The sequence below is a fragment of the Sarcophilus harrisii genome, chromosome 5, assembly GCF_902635505.1.
Source record: "Sarcophilus harrisii chromosome 5, mSarHar1.11, whole genome shotgun sequence".
Lineage (NCBI taxonomy): Eukaryota > Metazoa > Chordata > Mammalia > Dasyuromorphia > Dasyuridae > Sarcophilus > Sarcophilus harrisii.
In genome coordinates, this window is record NC_045430.1 from 61,810,255 (window position 1) to 61,831,892 (window position 21,638).

At 33.2% G+C, this 21,638-nt stretch overlaps 1 protein-coding gene across 12 annotated transcripts in view; it reads left to right on the forward strand.

Annotated features, from left to right (window-relative positions):
• Positions 1-21,638, forward strand: part of ERC1 (ELKS/RAB6-interacting/CAST family member 1) — a 339,530-nt gene that overhangs the window by 149,164 nt on the left and 168,728 nt on the right. For 8 of the 12 annotated variants that reach the window (XM_031939566.1, XM_031939573.1, XM_031939568.1 and 5 more), the window contains 2 exons: positions 2,253-2,264; positions 15,468-15,603. In XM_031939566.1, the coding sequence (XP_031795426.1) occupies positions 2,253-2,264; positions 15,468-15,603 (148 nt within the window). The remainder of the gene's footprint in view (positions 1-2,252; positions 2,265-15,467; positions 15,604-21,638) is intronic. The other 4 variants (XM_031939569.1, XM_031939570.1, XM_031939572.1 and 1 more) reach the window with 1 other exon arrangement.

Sequence of the window (21,638 nt, forward strand, 5' to 3'; positions counted from 1 at the left end):
TTCCCTGTTATTTTTGAAAATACTATCATCCTTTCAGTCTCCCAGGCTTAACCAAGGCCTGTCAATTTGATCTTTTCATCATCTCTCCTTTTGTCCTGTTCTTTTGCAGTAATCTCCTGATGAATTTGTCTTGTTCAAGCCTTTCTTCACTTCAATCTATCTTCCATTCAGCCTTTAAAGTGATTTTCCTAAAGAGAAGATCTGGTTGTATGTGTTCCCCTCCTCCTAAACTCCCTCTCCCTCCACCCCCCATCTCTTTACCTCTCCTATTCCCCAGCTCTGCTCTATTCAATAAGCTCCAATGATTTCCCATCACATTTAAGATGGGAATTTAAAATACAAAATCCTCAGTTTTCCCATGCATTCTTCTTATTTATATATTATACCTCCCTGCCTTCCTCATCATTTCCTCTGTGATCCAGTGACTCTGCCCTTCTCACTCTTCCTTGAACAAGACATTTCATTTCAGTTTGGAGCATTTTTTTCTCCTTTTCATTTTCCTGAAATGCTTCCCCTTCTCATTTCAGTGTGCATCTTCATGTTGACTACTTGGCTTCTTTCAAGTTCCAACTTAAATTTCACCTTCACTTACAGGAAGTATTTCTCAACTTTCTTAATTCTAGAGCCTTCCCACTATTATATCCTATTTATTGCTTCTTGTTACATATTTGTTTTCTTGTCTCCCTTATTAGATTGTGAACTCTTTGAGAGCAGAGGCTGTTTTTGCTTTTTTATATTCTTAATGTCTAGCACAGTGCCTGGCACATAGTGAGCACTTAATAAATGTTTAATGATTGATTAACTATGAATAAAGGAAATTGCATGCCAGGAATGAAAAACTTTAATTTTTCTCTGGCACAAAAGAAATGAATTCCTTAACGTGTGCCATTCATATCAAATTCATATCATAAAATACATTTTCCTTGTCAGAAAATCTTCAGCAATATAAATTATTAAATATTTATCTGAGGTAGTATTTTACTTTTTGAAGATCCATTTGAGGTGATGTTTGAAATTATTAGTTCTTTCTTCCTTTTCTATTTTCCCTTCCAATTATTCCATGAATTAACAAAAGTTTTATATTTGGGAATTGTAATTTCTATTTTGCCTTCACCTGAACGGTTTGAAGGAAATGAAGATTATGATTTCATTCATAGTCACTTGAGGAGTTTGTGATTTATCCATAATTCTTGTATCTTCCCGTCTCATTTTTGATACAGTAATATGTCTATGAAATATTGCCATATCTTTTCTTAGAATTTCTGGGGTTTTTTGGAAGTCATTGCTTCCATGTCAAGAGGTGGTGAGATAAATACCCTTTAAAAGTTACCATAGCTTTGGATGAGGTATACAGAAACAAAGTCCAAGTGGTGCTTGATGTTAGTACATAAAGTGCCACTATCCCCTTTCTTTTTTTTAAAAAAAAAAGTTCTATTTCTTTTTTCCTTTTTTGTGTTAATAGGTAATAGTGAATCCTAAGAGCTTTATGCTTTTTGATAAGTTGGAAACTGGCTTACATTGTGATTTGAAATTGAGTGCCACACAGAGAGAAGTATGAATATATTAAAAAAAAAGTTATATTTTTTGTTTTTAGATTTCATTTTATGAGCTATACTTAAAGACTTTTGAGGTCAGCATTATGGGAAGAAATGAAAAAAAATTCTTCCTACATTCAGATAAAATAAATTCCCATTTGAAATTTTTAGAGAAACAATTTTTTTTATATTATCATTTATACTTTAATGGAAATGATATCGTATTGCTATTTTCAATCACGTATCAGATAATTTGGAACATTTTCAGGAGAAAGGTTTATAAAAGCTTAGTCCTAGGCATCAGAGGAATAATCTTTTATTTGAATAGTCTATTAGCTCTGTCCTTAAATTAAATACAGTCTAATTTTCACATATCTAATTACTATTTCTGAAGGTGAAGTAGCCAATTTCTGTACCCCATGGTATAGTTGAATTCAGATAGTACTCTTGCTGGAGAAATTCATATTGATATAAAATGGTATAATCTTATCAGAAAGTACTTTTTTTGACTTTAGAAAATCTGACACATAATAATGTGCTTAATTGCTTAATAAATGCTTATTTATAGTTTGGCATAACTCATGGTGTCCTTCTTTCTCTCTTTAATGCTATGCTACTTGTTTTGTCTTGTATTCTTCAATAGTGTTATTTCTGACCAGTAATTAACTCTTTACAACTTTCTCTTTCGCTTCTTCCTGGATGTGCTGCTCCCTTCAGTCTCACCTCAAGGTCAGTATGTCCTTTTAAAAATAAGTATGTTTAACATTCCATGTTAAATCTTGAGTTCTAAAAAGAAAGTGGAATAATACAATTTTTCCCAGGAAACATATCTAAGAATTCAGTGCAGAGGACATAATATCCTCAAAACTATAAACTTTATAAAGAAAGAATTTTAAAATAATTAGCAGGAGATGTCTTGTGTGTTTGTTGGAGAGTTATATGATCAGTCTGTGGGAAATACATAACAAATTACAATTTTTTTCCCCCCTTTTCTTAAGTAGACTCTTATCAATAAGAGAAAGTACAGTACATGTCACAAGGTGATTCTTTAGATTTGTTTTTCAGTTGCTATCACTCAAAAACATGTTTCTTCTCCTATTTATAATTTCTTTTCCTTTATGGATTTTGCTGTGTCTTGGAAGCAGCTATTTCAGTGTGGCAGCAAACATTGCAGCATTAGTAGTATTATTTGTCCTTTTGGTATTTTTTCTAGAATTCACATGTGGGTAAGGAATGGAAGAGGGAAAGAGTATATTATCAAGAATGGTCATTGAAAAAAATATTGATATCCATACATTTCCAAATTTCTTTAGAGTAATAGTTTCTCTAGAACTGTCAAATATGTTGCTACCAGTCCCCTTACAGATCTCAACACTTCTGAGTGCAGCTTAAATCAGATTAAAAATTATCTAAAAAATCTAAATAAATAAAAATACATATATACTATGTATAGATAGATAACAGTGTTAATGTGTGCTTTCTAAAGGCATATATGCATGTAGAAATTCTTATGGGGATTCCTTTAGAGTCTTGTCTCTTTCTTTGTCATTGTTAGCAAGATTCTTACTAGAGTCCTCCTTAAACAGCTTATCCTTCATCTGGAACATAGTCACCTGCCCAGGAGTCAATGTGGCTTCAGAAAAGGTTGAGAAACAGTTTCTTGATGACATACTTGCATGGGTCCTGGATAATGGATGATACAATTATTTTTCTAAAAACATGTAAAGGTGATTTTCACAATGCATTTTTGTAAAACTTTATGTTCCATATTTTTCTTCTTCTCTTCTTTATTTTCTCGTTCCCTAAGACAGCAAGCAATCTGATCTAGGTTAAATGTGCAATTCTTTTTTTTTTTTTTTAAATTATTATAGCCTTTTATTTTCAAAATACATGCAAGAATAATTTTCAACATTCATTCTTCCACACCTTGTGTTACAAATTTTTTTTGGAGTGTTTTTTAGCTTGATGTTTTTAACAGTGTTGTCAAATGCCTTCAGCAAGGACAAAACCAACAAGTTCAGCAAACACATTGATGGCATCCTATCATGGATCATTATGGTAGCTGATGGCACATTATTCAAGAGTTGGTGCAGGTGTTTTTTTGTTTGTTTCTTTGTTTTCTTGTGCACTTAGTGCAGCCTCTGACCTGAGAGGCTGTTTATTTGTGCATTTTGCCAAAGCTGGCTCAGTGTTTGGGAGCTTCCAAAAAATATGGGAGAAAAGAAGAGAAAAGACTGCCCACCAAAGTGAAGCTCTCCAGACCTGTTGTGTTGGCCTCATTGTTGTCTACCTGTGAAATCTGGACAGTTTGCCAGTGCCATCCCAGGAAACTGAACCACTTCACTTATTATTATTTTGGGAAGATTTTTGAAGATCATCTGGCAGAATAAGGTACCAGGTGCTTGGGATTCTTTCTTGAGTTACACTGCAATGCATTTAGACTATTCTGCAGAGTGTGCAACTCTAGTAGGCCAACCATTTTTGAGTGCCAAATGTATATTTGCTTAAGACTGTTCTGTAGAGAATTCACAAAAGGTGAAATACAGCTGAGATAAAATAAAGTATCGATCTATTCTCTACTCCATGTATTAATTTTGGACTACCAGTTCACACCAAGAAAATGTAGGCTCTTCACCACATTGCCCAACTTAGCTTAGTGTTTGACATGTGCTGAAGGAAAGTTTGGGAGAGAAGAGGTATAAGCTTCCATTTGAATTGTCTTAAGATTCTGATCACTTGGCAAGATGAGGTTCTGGTTACTGAGGTCCTTTCTTTCTTTCTTTCTTTCTTTCTTTTTTTTTTTTTTTTTTTTTTGCTGAGATAATTAAGGTTAAGTGACTTGCCCAGGGTCACACAGCCAGGAAGTGTTAAGTGTCTGAGGGCCCATTTGAACTCAGGCTCTCCTGACTTCTGGGCTGGTGCTCTATCCACTGCACCTCGTAGTTGCCCCACTGAGGTCCTTTCTTAAGTTAAACTCTAATGGGCCAGTAATGTTGTTTGAATGAGAAATGTACGTTTGCCTAAAAGAGTATTTTACAGAGAACTCACACAAGAAAGGTCTGAAATGGTGATCAGAAGAAGCAATATGAGGATATTCTTAAGATTTCTCTGAAGAAATATGGAATCAGTTATTTGACATGGGAGACGCTGGCAAAAGACTGTCTAGCATGGCATGTTTGTATTGAAAAAAGACTCTGTGATTTATGAGGGAAGAATTGCAATAGCTCAAGAAAGTGATGTCTGCAAATTGAGAGTTATCTCCACTCTAAGTGTTCATGTGGACAGTTTGTGACTGATTTGTGCTAAGTCTTATGAGCTCAGAGTGATCTAATCAGCCACAGTTGGACACACTGGATTTTGACCCCAACATAGTTGTGTCGTTTTGGTCCTCTTTGAGAATGAAGGACAAAAGCCAATATGCCTGTAGAAATCCTAATGTGCAATTTAGTGGTCTCCGATTCTCTTTGGCTCACTGCTGTAGAGAATCTCTCTTCTGTTTGTTAATCTTTGTAATTTTTTGTTCAGTCATTTTTTAGTAATGTCCAACTCTTCATGACCTCATTTGGGATCTTCTTGGCAAAGATGCTGGAGTGGCTTGCCATTTCTTCAATTCGTTTTACAGATTAGGAATTGAGTTAAACAGTGATTTGTGACTTGTCCAGATCACACAACTAATAAATGTCTGAGACCAGATTTGAATGTCTAAAGTTGAGTCTAGGTCAAGCACTTTATCTATTGTGCCACTTAGCTTCACTTATCTTTGTTAACCTTCTTATAAATAATCACATTTTAATGGGCTCCTTTCCTAGCAGGTCTATTAATGGCCTTTTAATCTTATTACTATTTTCTTTTTCTCTAATTTAATTCTTTAAATTTTTAATACTATAATGGTACCATTGTTAAGAGTAGAGAAAAATGACAGAATATTAAGCTAAAGGATTTTTTAAAACTTTTTTTTTAATAGCTTTTATATACAAAACATATGCATGGGTAATTTTTCAACATTGACCCTTGCAAAAACTTGTGTTTTATCTTATCCCCTCCTTCCTTCCATTCATTCCCCTAGATGGCAGGTAGTCCCATACATGTTAAATATGTTAAAGTACATGTATACATATTTATACAGTTATCTTGCTGTACAAGAAAGATCACATTTACAAAGAAGGTAAAAATAACCTAATAAGAAAAAACAGAAATGCAAGCAAACAGTAACAGAAAGAGTAGAAATGCTATATTGTGGTCCATACTAAATTCCCAGTGTTATTTCTCTGGTATATAGGTGGTTCTATTCATTACTGATCAATTGAAACTGATTCAGATCCTCTCATTGTTGAAGAGAGCCACATCCATCAGAATTGATCATCATATAGTACTGTTGTTGAAGGTGTATAATGATCTCTTGGTTCTACTCATTTCATTCAGCATCAGTTCATGTATGTCTCTCCAAGCCTCTCTGTATTCATCCTGCTAAGCTAAAGGATTAATATACTAAAGGCAAAACTGATCTTTTGACATTTAAAAATGACTTTTACTTGTAATATAGTTTTTGATACTAAATTGGCAGATATGCAGAAAGAACAAATGACATGGTTATTACAAATTCAAAGCAAGGAAATAATTAATTTCAGATGAACAAATATCAAATTATGACACTACCTTCATCTAATATGAAATAGCATATTGGTTTATTTTATCTTTTTCATATCAGATTTAATTCTCTATAATTTCTGAAAGTAGTTTATCTCCAGAAATTGTAAATCAAAACAAATCCAAAATTTTATCTCACTTCCCACAAACTGGGTGTCTGAAAATGGAAATAGTTTGGAGGGACTGAAAACAAGAATATTAATACATTGTTGGTGGAGAAGTCCAATCATTTTGAAAAGCAATTTTTAATTATGTTACAAAAGTGATGTCAATAACCTTTTCCCAGAGATTAAATATCTAGGCATATGGAATGTCAAGAAATATTGATGAGTCAATCAAAAGGAAAACAAAGAAATTATTTTTTCAATAAAATGAACAGAGCTAAATAGTTAACTTGTTCCTACTAAATAACAGATGCTTTCTATTTTTAAGAAATTTATGAATACAAATAAAATATACTTCATTGCTGCTATAACTAAAAGTGTATCTGAATTCTGAATGAAAAGCCAAGAAAAAACAAACATTTTGTGGTAGTTAAATAGAAAACTCTTTAATTGTGTAATTTAGACCTTTATGATAGAAAAGACAATGCCAACTTTGAAACTTGTATTTCCTGTTCAAACTATTTTCAATATATAAAAAAAGCCAACAGTATTTTTTACTTTTGTAAATCTGACTTCAAATATGTTATTTGTTTAGATTTCTTTCATTATCTCGAAGCATGTATGCATTGATAAATACATGTTAATGTGTATTGATATATGAATTCGTGAAAAAAATCTGTTGTTTGTCAATATGCCATGTACTATGCTAATTGGAAGCACAAAAGCAAAAAAGAAAAAAAAAGTCTTTACCCTCAAGGAGTTTACATTCTGATGGGGAGAGAACAAAAATTAATAATTTGATACTAGTTGAAGAATATGAAAGTTGATGGGAGAATAAGATTGGAGTATCAGCTAGGGGGCTGGCAAAAAAATGTTAGGGGAATTAAAAAATAGAGGAACTGACTTGATTTATTGGGCCAATCATGGAGTGTGGTTGGAGATAAACAGATGTGATCTCCAATCAAAGCAGCATGAAAAATTCTGTTTCAGTTTTTTTTTTTTCTGCCAGTGTGAAAACAGAAAGACTATGATGCAAAAAAGAACTAAAGATGAAACTTACTGCCTCATTAAAAGAAGAGGATGCTGCCCCCAGTGTATGTTTTGAGCTTCTAGATAAGGTTCTTGGAATCTTGAAGGTCACAACCTTCCGAGTAAAGTTGGGAAACAAATCACTGCTCTAATTTCAACCAGACAATGTGTCACTTCCCCTTCTGTTTCTTGTTTCTAAAGGTGTATACCTTCATATTCTCCCCTGCTTTCTGTAAAATTCACCTTATGAATAAAGTTGCTAAAGCTAACACTAGGCTCACTGACTCTTAAAAACCAAATGAGCCTATTTTGGGGATATGATGAAATTTCGATTAATTATATTTGTATTGTTGATTTGGTAATTGATAATAGTATCTAATCAATGGCAGCTTGGTGGCTCAGAAAATAGGATAGGAGTGCTGAAGTGTGGGGGTCCTGAGTTCAAATTTGGCCTCAGGCACTTACTAAGTATATGGCCCTGGGCAATTGATGTAACCTTGGTTGCCTCGATTTCCACATCTAAAAAAAAGTGAGTTAGAGAAGGAAATTGCAAACTACTCATCTTTTCCAACACCACTCCAAATGGGATCACAAAAAGTTGTACATGCTTGAATAGAAGTAACTACCCCCATCTAAGCAATGGACTTTAGGATAATTTTTTCCCAGAAATTGAATAATGTAGTATGATAGGAAAAACAATGGATTTGGATTGAAAGGAAATAGAAATTCTTGTTCTGCTATTTATTACATACAAGACTGGACAACTTATATACCTTTCTAAAACTTAAATTACCCACCTTTAAAAGATAATTGTTATGATCTTAATATTTAAATTTATTTATATATATATATATATATACACACACACACACACATACATACATACATATAAACAAATACACACACATATATAAAACATACTGTATAACATACTAGAAACAAAAGTAAACAGATTCCTACAGTAAGGAAATGGCAAATACCATTAATACTTTCAGCAGTAAAAATTGAACGAGATGAAATGAGATCTCTCCGTCAGTCATGAAAATTGAGTAAGGCTTACCAACCTCAAAGTTGTTGTAGGCCTAAACCAATACCCATTAAGACATACCTACCTTCCCTTCCTGCTATTTTTGCTTGGTACTTCAACTTAAACCAAATATGGGCAGCTACACTCTGGAAACACTGGAATTAAAAAGGTTTTGTTAAAGGCTTCTTGTGGATAATAGGGTTTTAGTTGAGATTTAAAGGTTGCCAGTAGGCCAAAAAATCAGAATGGAGGAAGGAAAACAATTACTTAAATGGGGGACAGCTAGAGAAAATACCCATAAATAAATGGTGGAATATCAGTTAGGAGGACAGTGCCCTTAGCTCAAAGAATATGTGTTAGGGAATAAGTTTTACAAAGATTGGAAAAGAGGAGGGCTAGGATATAAAGTACTTTGAATACCACTCAGAGCATTTTGTATTCATTCCTGGAGGCCATGGGAAGCCATTGAAATTTAGAGGGAGTGACATGACTGGCTCTTCATTTTAGGAAAATCATTGAATGGAAAATGTTTTGAATTGGGAAGAGACTTGAGGCAAGCTAATGTAATAATATGGGTATGCAGTGATAAGAACATAAGATTATCACAATGTCAGAGAAAAGAAGGAAGCACAATGAAATATATTCCAAAGGTGAAATTGGCAGTCCCTTCTGACAACAGATTGCATGGAGGGAGTTGGGATAGGTGAGAGCTCCTGGCAAATCCATGATGACTTCTAAGTTGTGTGTTTGACAGACTGGGAGGCTGGTGTTGTGCACTGTAACAGTAGGGAAGGTAAGAGTGGAGGAGATCTAAGGGGAAAGATAATAAGTTCTGTTTTGGACATCTTGAGTCCTGGACATCCAATTTGAGATGTCTAAAAGACAATTGGAGATAGGAGATTAGAGTTCACGTTAGGAAAGAGATTTTTGACATTCATCAGCTTAGAGATGGTAATTAAATATATGGGAACTGATGAAATCTCCAAGTAGTATCGACTGAGAAGAGAGTTCAAGACAAAGCCCAATGGGATGACTATACAGTTAGAAGATATGATGAAGAAGAGAGTCCTTTTCCATTCTGTCAGAAAATGGGTAGCTACTACCCATCAGTGCTCTGGAATCATGGTTAGTAATTGCACTGGTTGTACTTCTTAATTTTTTAAAAGTTGTTTGTTTTTATCATATTGTTGACTTTGTGTAAATTATTCTGGTTCTGTTTCCACTCTGTATCAGTTCCTATAAGTCTTTCTAGATTTCTCTGAATCTATTATGCCTTATCATTTCCTATAGCATAATATCATTCTGTCACATTTATAAACCAAAGCTTGGTAAGATATACCCCACTTGATAGGCACTCTCTCATTCCCATTTTTTGCTACCTTGAAAAGTGCTATAAATATTATTATACATTTTTAGTCTTAATTTGCTTGCTTAGAACTAATCCTTTTCTTTTTCTGCCCTCCCTTTAATTCTCCTTCCTTAGAAGATTCTCCTTTATATTTATCTGTTGAATGAAATGAATTTCTGTACTCTTTATAATCATGTGTTTTTTCCTCTTTGATGAATTCATATAAGAGTAAAATTCAAAAGTTAATAGGTCCTTCCACTCCGTTTTTATATGTCTACTTGTCTGTGATTATGTGACATAATTTTCCCTAAGCCTTTTTTCCTTCTCCCCTTCTCAGTGTATTTCTCTTCTCTTTTTCCATTTTTTTTTTTTTTTAAATACTAAAAAGACATAACAGACCTAAAGATCCCATCTTTGGGGATAAAAACTCACTATTTGGCAAAAACTGTGGGAAAACTGGAAAAAATGAAGAAACTTGGTATAAATCTGTATCTTATATCTTTTTCTAAATTAAAGTCAAAATATGAATATGATTGAACATCTAAAAAAATGATATTATAAGCAAATTAGGAGAAAGGAATACTTTACTTGTCAGATCTGTGGAGAAAGGAAGAATTTCTGACCAAACAAAAGATAGAGAACATTGTGAGATGTAAATTGGATTATTTTTATTATATTTAAGAAGTTTTGCACAAACAAAACCTATGCCACCAGAAAGCTATGAAATAATTTTTTTACACTTGTTGTGTACTCAGAGAGAGAACTGAGTCAAATTTATAAGACTAAAAGTCAGTCCCCAATTGATAAATGGTCAAAGGGAATGACTAGGCAAATTTCAGATAAAGAAATCAAAGCCATAGTCATCTAAAAATATTATAAATTCCTGTTCATTAGAGAAATGCACATTTAAACAACTCTGAGGTATCACCTCCACCTATCAGATTGACTAATATGACCGAAAAGGAAAATGTCAAATATTGGAGAGGATATGGGAAATTTATGATGCTAATACACTGCTGATGGAGTTCTGAACTAATTCAACCATTCTGGAGAGCAATTTGGAACTATTCCCAAATAGCAACCAAGCTGTCAGGCAGACCTTTGATCCAGTAATATCACCACTTGGTCTGTATCCCAAAGGGATCATAAAAAAAGGAGGAAAAAATACTTATCTGTACAAAAATGTTTGTGGAAGCTATTTTTGTGGTTGCAAAGAATTGGAAATTGAGGGAATGCCCATAAAATTGGGGAATGGCAAGTTATAGTATATGAATGTAATGGAATACTATTTTGATATAAAAATGATATTCAGGCAGATTTCAGAAAAACCTGGAATGCACTTTGCAAAGTGAAATGAGCAGAACCAGGAGACCATTGTACATAGTAATTACAATGTTGTGATGATCAACTGTGAATGACTTAGCTCTTCTGAGCAGTACAATTCATCCAAGACCAAGTCAAAAAGAACTCATGTTGGATAATGCTATCCATTATCCAGAGAAAAATGCAGTTTGAAGCATACTGTTTTCAGTTTATCTTCATGTTTTTTTTTTCTTTCAATCTGTGTTTTCTGTTACAAAGAATTAATGTGAAGTAAGTTTTACAAGATTACACATATAAAACCTTTTAAAAATTCTTTTCTTTTTAGGGAGGTTTAGAGAAGAAGAAAGCGAGAAAATTTGGAGCACAAAAAATTTTTTTAAATTAATGTTAAAATTTGTTATTAAATGTAATTGGAAAACATAAAATAGTATTTAAAACTTAAAAAAAAAAAAAAGACAGAGCCACTCTAGACATAACAGATCCACTCTCAGATTTTTTTTAATCCCTCTGTGACTCATGGTGGTTATAGATTTCAGAAGGGACACTTCGCTCCATATTAGAATGTAAGCAGTTTATCCTTGTTTGGTCTTATATTATTTTTTGGTTACATATACCATTTTACATTTCTTTGGACTCTTGTATTTGAACTTCGTTGTTATTACACAGCTCTGATCTTTTCACAGGAATGCTTACAAGTTCTTTACTTCATTAAAGATATATTCTCCCCTCTTTTTGCCATTTCTTCCTTCCCTGCCTCCCCACCCCCCCAATAAAATTATACCCATTTTTGCTGACTAAATATCCCTTGTTTTTTGGAATATGGTATTTCAGAGCTCTCTGCTCATTTATACTGGTGCTGCTATAGTGTGTATGATCCTAACTGTGGCTCTTCATTACTTGAATGCTTTCTTACTGCTTTCAGTATTTTTTCTTGATCTAGAAGTTCTGAATTTTTGCTGTGATGTTTCTAGTTTTTATTTTGGAATTTCTTTTAGTGATCAGCGGCTTCTATTTCCGCTCTTGTCCACTGCTGCTTAGAGTTATCTGCAGTTTTTTTTTTTAAGAGTTCTTGAAATAGGTTGTCTCAGGCCTTTTTCTCAGTCATGTATTCAAGTAGTTTAGTGAGTCTTAATCTTCCTTCTATTCCTTTCCCCCACTTCTTGTTTTCCAGGTAATTTGTTTTTTCTATTTTTAGATTTTCTTTTACTGAATGTTCTTTTCCAATTTTTTTTTTGTTTCTAGTTTATTATAATTTTCCAGGAGTTTGGTTCAGTATCTATTGTATTCTCTTTTTGATTCTTTATTCCATAGTGCATTTCCTTCTCATTTTTTTCCTGCAACACTCCTTCATGAAAATTTTTTAAGAGAATTTTTTTTCATCCTTGTTTCTTCTCATCTAGAAATTCTAGTTGAATTTATGTCTAGGATTTGTTTTTCTCAGAGAATTCCAGTTATCCTAGTATCTTTTTATGATAGAATTCTAATTTTGTTTGCTCTTCCCTCCATTCTCTTGGGTCTGGGGTCTGCACTCTTTTAGTGTTCTCAAAGTGTCAGGGTAGAGTCTGATTATTATCCTCATAGTCCAAGCTCTACAAGTTCTTATAGACTGCTGTGTACTATTAGCCAACTGTGCTATTTGACAGTAACAGAACTGAATGCTGCTGTCCTTTGGTGTGTAATTCTTGCTTTACTTATTGTTGGAATTGAGATCCTATTCTACTCCTGAAGTTAGAGTCAAGCTGTTGCCATTTGCAATGGTGTCACTCCTTGAGATTGAAAATGGGCAGGAAAGTTTACTTTATTGTAAAAAAAAAAAAAATCATTTATTTTCTTGTCATTAGGTTTTGAAGCAATTTTGGAAACTTTTCCATGAAATTAAAATGTTTTGAGAAATAAAAGGCAAATATCACAACAATTTAGCAAAAATTGGTTTCAAGATTGGCTTTCATTGTAGCTGTTATAAGGCATCTAAGTAAGTTAAATTTAAAATTTGAGTGGACATCAGATTGTAATATTTTATGTAGATTAGGTTATCTTAGAGTCTTTAAAATAAAACTTGATCTTTAATAAAAACACATAAATTTGTTATTTGACTTAATTTGACTCAAATTCCTACAAGTAGAAAACTATCAAGAATCATTTTGCTGTAATTTTAATAAGTATGACTCACATATTCAGAAATGAGTATTTTAATTTTGAAAGAACAATTTGAAGAATTCAAATTTTGTGAATTTTGCACTCCATTTTCTTTTAATGGTGAAAGAGGAAAAAGTAACATTCAAATAAAACTGGTTGAAATTATTGCTAAAAAAAAAAAAGTATAATGAAGTGTTCCAAAGCTGTTTTTTTTGAAATGCTCATTTGCTCCAAGAATCTTCATAATGTTTGGTAATATGTACCTATACAAATAATTAGGGCAAAATTTACAAAGGAATATTCATCATACATACTGAAAATTTATCATAAAAACTTATACCCAATATTGATAAATGGTTTCTGGCAAAACATACCAAGTTTCTAGCAAATTAAATTGATTTTGAATTTTTTTTTACAATGGTATGTTTTGTAACGATTTTGAATCTATTCAATGTAAAATCATAAAATTGTATGCTTTTTATTTGTATGCTTAATATCCGTAAATATTATCTGATAATATTTATTATCAGATAAATCCTGTCTGATTTATATTTATATGTTGTAAATATGTAAATACACATAAATATCTTTAAATAGTCATATATAATAATATGTGGAGTATTTACATATTTGTTATATCTAGTTCCTATATGATTTTAATGGATTATTGAAATTATAAAAAATATACATAAATATGTATAGTTTTCTAGGTCAGTGAGTACTCATATACTGTATAGTAGCTGCTGTTTTTCTTTTTGATATTGTCTTACAGAATATACATCTGTAAATTATGATAAATTTATGTTTGCATATTATATTTAAAAAATACTATTAATGAATTTGTTTCTAGTATTTTTGTTATCTTTCAAATGAATATGACCAGTATACGTTAAAATACACATTATCATTCAAAATTGATGCGTGCGTGTGTGTGTGTGTGTGTGTGTGTGTGTGTGTGTGTGTGAGAGAGAGAGAGAGAGTGAGAGTGAGAGTGAGTTAGTTCTGCATTTGTAGCTGTGAGTTCCCCACATCATGTCTTAGGTGACTCATTTCCATCACAACCCTCACATATACAAGTAGTCTCTTATCTATTGTGAATTTCTTTTTAAGGGTTTTGTATCACTAGTCAGAGGAATTTGGCTAAACATCATCAAAACTCTCTTGGTGTTAGAGAAAAATTCATCCCTAGTCTTAATCACACTAATGAGGTCTAGATATGGGGTACCTAAATGAAATTAGAGTTTAATTGAGATCTAGTAGCGGTGTGAGAGTCCCCTGTAAAGGAATTTATAGGCCCGAAAATCTAGATTGATAAAAGAGGTTTATTATGAGGTTTGGAAGTAAGGTTAAAATATAGTTAAGGAAATAGGTGAAAGTAGAGAGAGGAGGGCACTGGAAACAGGGTTCCAGTGGATAGAGAGTCCTTGGGGTTCCAGGCATGGTGCCAGGATGTTTCAACTCTCTGCAAAGAGAGGGCTCCAACTTGACTCTTTTATAATGAGAGATTCAGCTAGAGGGGCCTGTGGGTGGAGTCCCAAGTTGGATCCTCAATGGATTTCAGTGGGGGCTAGAGTTTGCTTGGTGGAGATTGGGAAACCTGAGCAGATCATTAGAATGGGGGCTGGGACAGCCCAAGTTAGCTCAGATCCCATGGGGGCTGGGAGAGCTCAGATCTCCTATTGGAATGCAAAGGGATGCTTTTGATGAGGATTTGTGAATCAAAGGTCCTAGCTTCCTGAATTGATATTATGGGGTTGGGAATCAGAGAGGAATAAATCAGTCTAGTTTCTTAAAGGGACCACAACCCTCATCAACACCTCCAGGATTCACAATTCTCTAGATTGACAAACTTGTCATATTTCTAATTTAAGACTCTGATAATCTGCCCTAGGAAGTTAAAAATCACCTTTTCTGATCCCCTAATTCTGTTCATAACATTTTGGAATGTAGTTTTTTTGCATATTATTATATTAGACCTTGAGATTAGGCACTCTATCCTTCCTTCCCCACTTTATTTGTATTCCCAGCATTTAGTACAATGTTTAACATATGGTGATTACTTAATATGTGTTTATTGATCATTGACCATAGAGTGTTCTTTTGTTGTAGGAAATCATTGTTAAGCCATATATATGGAGTTTAAGTAGATATTAATAGAAAAATGAGGTGTCATTTATAAAAAATTTTTTCAGTGGAGTAGGAAAGTATTGGAAACCACAAAAATCTCAAGAACACCTGCCTTAAAGTTTGTTAGCATCAGTTTCATAGAATTAAAGAAAAAATACAATTTTGAAAAGTTCATTTTCTTTCCTCACTAGGCAAGTAAAAGACCAAAATAAGAAGGTTGCCAATCTGAAGCACAAGGAGCAAGTGGAGAAAAAGAAGAGTGCGCAGATGTTGGAAGAGGCCCGGAGGAGGGAGGACAATCTCAATGACAGTTCTCAGCAGCTCCAGGTCAGAGCAGAGAGAAAACGTTTATGTGTGTGTTGGTGATTTGGAATGGCCTATTGTTGTTTGGGTATCCCTCTCCAATTCTTTTTGCTGCCTTCCTCCAGTCATTGATCAACTTGAGCTCAAATGTCCCCTTAGTTAGTCCCTATACTCATCTGTTCCCTTCCTTCTGCCATGTCCTAGATACTTTTATCTCTCCTGCTCTAGCATTAATGTATTTACTTTCTTTTTCAAAGTGTTTCTATCTTGTGCTCATGAAAACCTGAGTCCCTCAGAAAACCATTGCATCCTTGGCTCCCATCTTTAGTACTTTTTCCATGACATACGGAGTAGGGAAGTGACACACTACCATTTATTAGACCTCCCTCTGCCACCTTCCTCAGCCATCTGTGCTCCTTTGAGCTCCATTCCATTTGTCTTTATTATTCGTCCAAATATCATCTGGCCTTAACTAAGTCTCCCTTTTTTTCTCAAAAACTTCAGCTCTTTTTTTCCACTAAAGTCCTTTCTCTCATATTGAGAAATTTTATTGATGCAGCACTTTTTTTCTAATTGTAGCTTAGGTTTGTATATTTTTTCATTTCTTCATTAATACCTTGCTATACCCTCACTCATACATTGTTCTCTCACTTTCTTAGCTTCCTCATCTTATTTTTTCAGTTGTTTCTACTGTACACTTACTTAAATGAGCAATCATAGAATCACCTGTAGCTAAGTTTACTTTTCCGATCCTAGATTTTGAAATTCTCCTTTCTGATGTTAATGTTCTGTTCTCTCATCTTTCTTTCTGCTTCACTTGATAAATTTATTTGTTCTCACTACAAATAAATTTCCATGCCCTGACTACAAATAAATTTCCATGCCCTGACTTCATTCCCCTTTCTTTATTTTCTTCATCCTTTAAACCTGCTCTAGACTCACTTTCTCTTCCTTTCTCTCCACTACTCCAGTCCCTGCTGCATGAGGTTCTTATTACCACTTACCTTGTCCATTGTAACAAACTCCTGGCTGATCTCCCTGCTTCTGGTTCTGCCTTTTTCAGCTGTCTTCTCATTGATTCCCATAATAACTTTCTAGGTCCTGGGGCTATCACTCTCCTGCTTAAAAATCTTCAGGAAATCTCTGTAGCCTCAAGACAGAATAGGAATTCAATCATCTGGCATGTGAATCTCTCCACTCTTTCAGTGTTTGCCTTTATCATCTCCCATTAATTTAATTATCAGTTATATTTAGATGACTATTTTCAGTCTAAATATGTCTATTGAATTTAAATCTTTTCTCATGAAGTACCTAGAAGACATTTTGAATTAGGTGTTTTTTAGACTCTCATTTAACATATACAAAGTAGCACTAATTATCTTCTCTCTGTGTCTCTCTCTCTGTTTTTCTCTTTCTCTTCTCTCTTCTCTCTCACTCTACATTTATCTGTTGCTTTTGAGAGTATCACTATTTTTCCACTCAACCAAGTTCTCCTTGTTTCCTTCCTTGTAATCTTATTGTTGCCATGTACAATGATCTTCTGGTTCTACTAAAGAATGTTTTTTTTTTTTTTTAAATCATTTCAATTACTTTGAAGGGTTTAGTTCCAGTAAGTAGATCAGAGTTTGAATTTGAACAAGATGTTTGCAAAATTTGGGAGAAATTGATGAAAATTTAAAGAACAATCTCCAAACTCTGATATTGCTTCAATTCATGTTTCTGGGTAGTAAAAGAAGTAGTTTCAAAGACAATTAAGGAGAAAATTGGAGTTGGGAAAATTAGAGAATAGAATCTGAGGAAGAAGATAGGAGAAGAGAGTTGAAAAGACATAGCAAGGTAAATTAGGAAAGGTAAATGAATAATTAGTTAGCTAATCAAATTGAGTGAATTCCTGGGTTGAGTAAAACTGACAAGAGATTGATACAGGCCTAAAAGAGAAGAGAGGTTTGTGGCTGTCTTTGGAAAGTAAGAAAAAGGGATTTTTTGAGGTTGTGAGATTATAAATGTATCGTAAAATGATAATTGATGGTAAAAAGTTTTAATTGAGTGCTTAGGGTTCTGATATAAACTCTAAGCACTTAGTTAAAATGTTCCAGTAATTACAGCTTAAAATTTCTATTAAGCAGAATAAAGAAAATTCTACAAGTGACTGGTGTCAAATGTAGATGTTTGCATTTTTCTGCCACAACTAAGTGATTGTTGTCTGTTTTCTAAATGTAGGCTTTAGGAAAAAGTAAAGAGAATGGAAAAACATCCCTCTGTATGTTAGGTTGTTAGGAAAAGAATAAGTCTTCAGTAAGGAAACAAAGGATCTTAAGTGGAAAAGGGAAGACTTTCTTGCTTTTGTCAGGATACTGAAGAGTAGAAGAGTGTTATTCAGAAGAGAAAGAGAAAGGAAAGAACAGTTGTGCACTTAAAAAGCTTTAAAATGGACTTGAATCTCTTCCTGAAAATTAGAGGATTTCATGTTCTTTCAAGATTTCCCCAAAATGTTATGAGTATGACAGAAATTATTAGCTTCATCCACTAAGACATTAGCTAACTGAAAAGGTATTAAGATTATCCATTAAGAAAGAGAGAAAGAAGAGTTGATGATTCCCTGGTCATGTTACTGTTACCTGTTCTCTGCTGACCTGATAACAACAATGGAGAGGTCTGTTATTTTCCTGAGGCATGTATTCAAGACATAACAAGGAACCATCACTATCCCCTTCTGGTAATTCACTTAGGCAGTAACATTATTACTATTCAGCAATTCAGATGTGTCTGATTCTTCTTGACCATAGCATGCCAACTGCTTTTACATTCCAGTACCTCTCAAAGTCTGTTCAAGTTCGTTTGTTGTTTCCGTGACACTACTACCCATCTTGTCCCCTCCTATCACCTTTTCCTTTTGCCTTAAATCTTTCCTAACATCAAGGATGAGTCTTGTCTTTTAATTATGCCACCCAAGTATTTAAACTTTACCTTCAGTTTTGACCTGCCAGTGAAGTCTGAATTAATATCTTCAAATATTGTCTATTAAGAAACCTATATGTAGGTTAAGAAGCAACAGTTAGAATTAAACTTTGAACTACAGATTGGTTTAAGATTGGTCAATATTAGAGAAACTTAAAATGTTTCACTAATGATTATAAAGTCTTAGACAAGAAAATGTAATAGGGAGTAAACTTGAAGTAGTAAACTCAAGAAAGATTAAGACAAGCTACTTGTCTAGTCAGAAGAAGGTATGAAAAAATGTAGGACACATAGGTTGATTTTTCTTAACTCTTGCCTAATGAAGGCAAAGGACACAAAAGAGAATAATTGTTTAGGAAAGTGAACACTAAAAGGATGGTGTTTGCGAAAAGGATTTAGATTTAGATTCCTTAGTTATGCCTGACAAGATAATGTTGACTGATTATTGCTTAGAAATAATGTATACCTAAGAAAGACTGATTTGACTGTATTTGTCAAATGTCTTGCAAGCCCTAGTCAAAAGATTTTTAAACTAAAAGGGTGCTGGAGAGAAAAGACCAATAGATAAATCTATATTTCTAGCTGTCCCTGCAAATTAAATACTAGAGAATAGCCTTCCCACCCCCTGGCCAAAAAAGGAAAAACAATAGCAAATGAGACATCCCCAAATTCATAGGAGACAAAAATGATAAAAAAAAATCAATAATAACATTCATGACCTCAACTTTCTATGTGGGAAGTAAAATTGCCCAAACCAGAATAAAAATGACTGAGGTAGAGTTCTGAGCCAATAGTATTTTATTAAAAGGTTTATCGACTCCTCTAATGAAGTGGATCTCAGGTTTTCCTCATGATCCGAGATTCTTCCAGGACTTTATTTTTATAAGACTTGATAGTAGATTTGGTAACTGATAACTAAATTTGATAACTAAAGAGGCTATACAAAATAAAGAATCCCACAAGATCTTGCTTTGTGGGCCAAAAAATGATGCATCAACTAGAAAAAATTTGTCAGAGAGAATTCTTAAATTAGGTGGAGCATGAAGCATATTCACTGACTAAGTGGACATGAGATGGTCACATTCTCATTTTGAACAAAAGAGAATGGTCTAAAATAAGTTGGAGGATTTTCCATATGATTTGAGTCACCTCTGACACACTAAGTTTGGTCACTATTACAAGGAAAAACAAGAGTGAAGGGCCTCTAGTTAGCTTTTTGTGATTAAACAAGTGAACTTAAAATCTGCAACTCACTGCTTTGGGGCCTAATATACAGAATTTATAATCACTACTCTAGGGAATCATATCAAAGTGATTTATATTGATAGAGTAGGGGTCCAAATGAATTATTTCTCACACATATGTATATGTAAATATGTTGTTTAGAAAGTAAATAACAGAAATTAATGGTTAAAATGAAATCATGTTTAACAAAATCCAAAGCCCATTTCTTCATATGAATAAAGGTATCATTCCTTAATATGTTAAAAATTTTATTTTAAATTTAGAGACGATAACATTAGGAAGTCCAGAAAGAATCACAAACAGAAGAGCTGTGACAATTACATGTTGAGTTTGTTATACACACACACACACATACATACATACATACATACATATATACATGTAAAAATATGGGCAGAGAGGTGCCTTAGTAGATAGGATCACCAGGCCTGGAGTGAGGAAGACTCATATCCCTGTGTTTAAATCGGTTTGCAGATACCTAGTAATTTTGTTTGTCTGGGCAAGTAATTTGTTTGTCTCAGTTTCCTCATCTGTAAAATAAGCTAGAGAACTATTCCAGTATCTTTCCCAAGAACACCCCAAATGCAATTATAAGACAAAAATATTTACAAGTAGGTATGTATTAAGGCAAATTATAAGTCATGGAGATGTATGTTCCTTTTTTTGTATGAAAACTCTTACTTTATTTGGCATTTAGTTAAAAATAAAACATTTGTATATAAAACAATAACATTCTTGAGGGGGTTACCAGAATACTGGCAATACTGGTTGGTGCACCATTGGTAGCATTATGATTTACCCTAACCATTATGAAAAGTAATTTGCAACTGTGCTCAGAAATCAATAAACTTTGCATGCTCTTTAAATCCAGTGATACTACTGACCAAAAGAGATAAAAGAAATAGGAAAAGGACATATATAAGACTTGAGGGAAACTGGTTCTAAGTAAAATGAACAGAATCAGAAGAATAATGTACACAATAACAACAGCACTATAAGGAAAAATATTTTTGATCAGTATAATGAACAACCATCATTCCAGAGAACCTGTAAAGAAGCTTACTTACTACCTATTTCCTGACAAGATTGATGGACTCAAAGTGCAAAATGAGACATACATCTCTTGGCAAGGCAAATTTATAGATTTGTATTGCTTAACCAAGCTTATATATAAAATGGTATTTTTTAAAAATTGGGTTAGTGTAGGAGAGAGGAACAGGTGATAAGTGATAGTGTCAGGGAAAGGAAAAAGGAAAGAGGGTCATTGAAGTGTTTTTAGAATGCATAAAAGTCAACACAAAGAAGATCAGAAGGAAAGAGATAAGAGCTTTGAAAATAAAAGGTTTGAATGTGTGTGTTACATATGTACATATTCTTAAAAATAGACTTTAAATTTTTTTAAGAAATCAAATCTTTATATGAAAAGTTTTACATTTTACTTTCCTTTTAAAATTATATTTAATATTTATTTCCCTCCCAATTACTGTTGTTTTCCCCCAGTGCTGCTGCTGTTGTTTTTTTTTTTTTAATTTTGAGTTATAAATTCTTTTCTTCCATTCTTCCCTTCCCCTTTCATTGAGATAACAATTTATACATGTGTTATACATGTGTTCATACAACATACATTTCCATATTAATTATTGTATAAAAGAAAACACAGATCAAAAAAAACAACACATAACCAACCAACAAGAAGAATAAAGTAAAATTAAGTATGTTTCAATCTGTCTTCTGTCTCCAAGAATTCTTTCTCTGAAGATGAATAGCATTTTTGATCTTGAGTCTTTTGGAATTATTTGGATCACTGTATCATTGAGAGTAGCTAATCATTTATAGTTGATCATCATGTATTAGTG